Here is a 4,604-nt window from a genome sequence, read left to right as displayed (position 1 = left end):
TTGCCCACTGCAGACACCAGGCAGCTATTTCATACAGTCCCTCAAAGATTCCATTTCTTGAGAACACCAAGCTTTAGGTCTAAACTCAAGTCCCAGTACTGGATGGAGACTTACCTACAGTTAGGCAAAACTGGGCTTTTCCTGCTGCTTCTATGCTTGACATCTGGCCCAAGCTACCAGTAGTGGAAAAAAGTGCTTCATGGAGATTCGCAAAGTATGTAAGACAAGGGCTGTATGGCTAGAGCACATGGCTGGAGGCTAAAGAGACTAAAATTCAGTTCTTAGTCAGAAGCTTCTTGCTGGCTTCCAGGTAAGTCACTTCATCTTTTGCAGCCACACTTCCCCTTCTGCAAAAGGGGGGATTAAAACTGGTTTCAGCAGCCTTGGCCTGTGTTTCCTATTTAGATGACAGTCTCTTTCAGGGAGGTTATTTTAGTGCATTTGTACTGCACAGTCTTGGGCTTGAGGTTGTTCTCTGTAATAAAATCACTCATCTCAATCTGTCCCACAAGTCTCCTTTACATCAGGTCACATCTTCCTTTTGAATCCAAGCACCTGTTTAGCATTTGCTGTGTTCTGTTAAGAAACCAAGTGTTCAGTGTTTTCAGGCTACCTCTGCTAACACCACATGCATTACACAAATGTAGCCCTTTTTCCCCCAAGAACTTGTGCTGTGAGTCCTGCTTTGTGGTGTAACATGAGCAGAAATGATCATAACAAAAGGACTGAGCTGGGAGAGCCCCTCTGGCAGCAAAGGTTGCTGCGGCTCAGTGAGAGCTGCGGAAGCTCTGTGTGTCTGAGCACTGCTGGAGCTGTCAGCTCTGCTCACATTACCACACCTGCTGAGCTGCAGCACCAAGCAGGGAGCAGATGATGAGCACCAAAGTCAACTTGTTGGTCAGGCCCTGCATGATGGGACTTGCTGTCATGGTCTGAAGGAGGTCAGCTTAGAAAATGGTTCAGGATCTTATTTCCCTTTTGTCGAGCTCATCCCCAGGTGCTGAGCACCTTCATGCAGCAGAGTTCCACCCAGTGACTGAATCAAGTTAGATTACTGGTTTGCCAAAACCCCCAAACTTTTTGTGTGGTGCAATATATTGATAAGAAACAAAGTACACATTCACCAGATGAAATGTCAAGCCTGTAATTGCACCACTGGAGAGTATTTTGAAACCCTTAGCGGTTTTGGTCAGTTAGGTTTTTATGCAAGTACTGAGATATTAACTCTTCTGTTTAAATAAATGCTATCCTCAACGAGTTCTGTATGCAAACCTTGCCCTGGCAATTTCAGTCAGTAAAGTTTTCTGCCTGTTTTTTATGGCACAATTATCTTGTGTTTCTACTTGCACAGTAACTGCTGAGTCCCACCTGAAAAACGGCTGCAGTTCAGCAGTAGATAAGTAACCAGCTAATAAATGATCTTCCAGGCATTTTGGGCTCTCTAAGGTTGGAGTGCATTAAGTAGATCTGCACACTAAGGTATTGGTAATCAGGAAGTCCCTTTCTCTCTGCTAATGGACACTGAATTTCTAAGCAACTCTCAATATTTCCATCAACTGTCTACTTTTCTAGAGACTGCTGGCTGAAAGCAGTATCAGCCAAACTCTAATGAGTGTCCAGCAAGGCGCTGCAGAGGAGCAAGTGAATGAGCATCTTTCAAAGTCCTGCTTCAAGGGTGCTGCCCAGGGAATGTGGTGGCCAAGCTGTTCCACCTCCCACGCACGTGCAGAGGACGGGGTCAGACCCCGCGTGGCAGCCGAGGTGACTCGGCTGGACACAAGTGGCCACAGCCAGGCTGGCTCCCAGCCCTCTGCCACAGGGAGCCTGTGTTCTGCTTGTGTGGGTTGCTCAGCTGAGGCAGCCTCACTATAAATACATTGTCAAAGCTGTTCTGAGAGCTGGGCAGTTTCACATCGTTATTTTATTTTAGAGCTGTTAAGCAGAAAGTGTGACTGGTTGTTTTGCCAAGTCGGGAGCATCCCACCCCTGCCCTCTGCCACAGAGGGTGCTCCCACTAAAGAAATCATATTAACTCCTCTTTCCTGGCCTTCCTATGGACCAGGTCCCATCCCTGCCATTGTAGTGCCTGGACTGGGAAGCAGAAGGTGACAGGCTTAGCCAGCTCCTTGGAAATTTTTGCAGATATGTTCTGCTTTGTGGAGTCACACTAGCATGGCTTGCAGTCCTTCAGCTGGCAGGAGGTAACTTGGTAGGCTTTCAGAGATTGGTTCTGTTCAGCCATGAGCCCCTGGGAAACAGCACCACTGCTCTGTGGAGCTGCTGGAATTGACCCTCAGCTGGGCGGGTAGGGCTGACTCAAACTGGCTTTGAGCAAAGAGAAAGCCCCACATGTTGTCTCCTCGAGGTTGTCATGTCCACGTGCTTACCCCTGAGTGAAAAACCTCATCGCTTCTGTGTGTTGAAGGCAAACGTGAAGAAGTTGGTGTGACTACAGGTGGCAAGAGGCAAGCCCATGTTTTGCACTGCCTTTAATTAAACCCACATAAAATCCAGACACAAGCAGATTTCAGGCACATGTCTGCATGCCAGCCTCTTTGTTCCAGGGGGAATGGTAGATGCAGGTAAAACTTGTTCAAACTGAACAAAAGCTCTGGAACGTGCCATTTCTAACTGCTGTTCTTTTCCCATATTTGATGGGGGGTGGGGGAAATGTTCAAGATGCAATCTCCTTTCCTCCTTTATTGGCTGGCTCTGTGTGTGAGCTCATTTGCAGTAATAGGAAGTGAAATCAAGATATGGTTTGCATGTCAGCTAGAAACAGCTGCCCTGCTCTCTCTGCACTGGGGCAGGGGACAAAAGTGAGCAAAATATGACATGGAAAATTATTGTATAAACATACTGTACGCAGCAGAAGTTGGAGAGATGAATCTCAAAGAAAGAAGATGCGTTTGGAAGCAGGAATTTTGGTGGGGATCTTGCCTAGTGCATCACAGTCATGTTCTGAAGGGTATGGACCATGTATCTGCTTGGTTAGGATTTGTTCTACAGGGGCAGCTGAAAGATTCAGGCAGTACTTTGGTCCCTTGTGCTTTATGTGGCCTGAAATACACCACATGAGCTGGGCAAGACATTTTATAAGAAGGGAGCAGAGGCCCAGGACGATTTAAGTGTCTTTTCCAACACCACCAGAAACCCCAGAGCAGACCCCAGAGGTCTGGAGGATTCCCTGTGTGGTACCATTCCCTTGTCTCCATCCGTATCTGTGATGGATACAGGCTGCTTTGTTCTCAAAGCATGAAAACAATTTGTCCAGGCACTGGAATGGCTGCTTCTAAACTGCTGAAGCTGTTTAAAAATTCTCACCTATGGTGACCCCTTCAAGTAAATATGGTCTTTGCTCTTAATCTGCAGTTCAGGGCTGAGCTGGCGATGCTCTTGACACTGGTGTGCAATCCCTGGCCAGCCCCATGGGACATCCTGCCAGAAGAAAAAGGGAGGGACCAACCTGGCATCCTTTTTGTAGCCTTTTAAATTTTTTTTTTTAATTTTCTTAGCATAGTAAAATGTGATTTCTACTGGGCTAAGGAGTGAAAGGCTGAATTCTGCCTTTTCTGCTGCGAGTCAGAAATAGATCTGGGGCGATGATGACTCACCTGTAATTGAGAAAAACTGAATGGCATCATCATGAGCTTCAACAGTTAAATCCTGATTCCCTCTGCCAGAAAGCACAGCCTGGCAATGCTGGGAAAGGCCAAAGCCATCCGGGGCCCGGCCACAGGAACCCTTGGCTTTGTCACAGCCTTTGGCATGGCAGGGGCTGCACCCCAACCCCTGCTGCACCCCCACCCCTGCCCCCCACAGCAATGGTCCTGCACAGAGACATGGAGCTGTGGGGACAGCAGGGCAAGAGGAGGGCTGGGGGGAGCAGGAGAAGCCCCCCAGCCCCACTCTGTGCCAGCAGGGCATGCCTGCTCCTCCCTGCCCCTTTCCCTGCAGTTCCCATCCCAAGCAGAGATGATGTCAGAGTTGTCATGGCATCGGTATCTATGGAACCGGGATCAGCATCACTGCTACCAAACTAACTCAGGAGATGGGCCTGGAGCTGTGGGGGGGAACTCCCTTTGCAGTAATTGGGGGTTTCCCTCGGTAAGGTTCCTCTTGTTTTCCTTCTTCCTGCTGTGCCTGGGGAGGGAGCAGGGACAGGGCTTGGCCTCCTCCTGTCCCACAGCAGCTCTGGGTGCTGGGGGCCAGAGCTTCAGCCCCATCAGCCTGCACTTCTCTTGTCTGTGCCAGCAGATGGGTGTGTGACAGTGTACCTTGTGGTGACACAGCCACCAGACCCGCCACCTGCCATCCCAGTGGGCTGCTGGAGGTGACAGGTGGGACACCAGCAGAGCTGGGCACAGAAAAGGCGTTCATCTTTGGGAAAGATGCCCCTTTCATAGAAGGGTGTGGAGTGATAGGATGAGGTGAAACAGTTTCAAGCTGAGAGAGGGGAGGTTGAGATATGAGGCTGAAATTCTTTGCTGTGAGGGTGGTGAGAGCCTGGCCCAGGCTGCCCAGGGAAGCTGTGGCTGCCCCATCCCTGGCAGTGTTGAAGGGCAGGTTGGATGGGGCTTGGAGCAGCCTGGGCTGGTGGGAGG

General features: G+C 49.5%; 1 protein-coding gene across 1 annotated transcript in view; it reads left to right on the top strand.

Annotated features, from left to right (window-relative positions):
* The first annotated feature begins 2,569 nt into the window (after positions 1–2,569).
* The window catches only part of SYNGR3 (synaptogyrin 3), an 18,154-nt gene continuing 16,119 nt past the window's right edge, over positions 2,570–4,604 (top strand). Inside the window, exon 1 of the mRNA XM_009994737.1 lies at positions 2,570–2,582. Within this exon, the coding sequence (XP_009993039.1) occupies positions 2,570–2,582 (13 nt within the window). The remainder of the gene's footprint in view (positions 2,583–4,604) is intronic.

The sequence above is a fragment of the Chaetura pelagica genome, unplaced genomic scaffold (genome assembly GCF_000747805.2).
Source record: "Chaetura pelagica isolate M959 unplaced genomic scaffold, ChaPel_1.0 scaffold1820, whole genome shotgun sequence".
Lineage (NCBI taxonomy): Eukaryota > Metazoa > Chordata > Aves > Apodiformes > Apodidae > Chaetura > Chaetura pelagica.
Note: the sequence above shows the minus strand (reverse complement) of the source record. Positions and strands in the feature narration are given on the sequence as shown.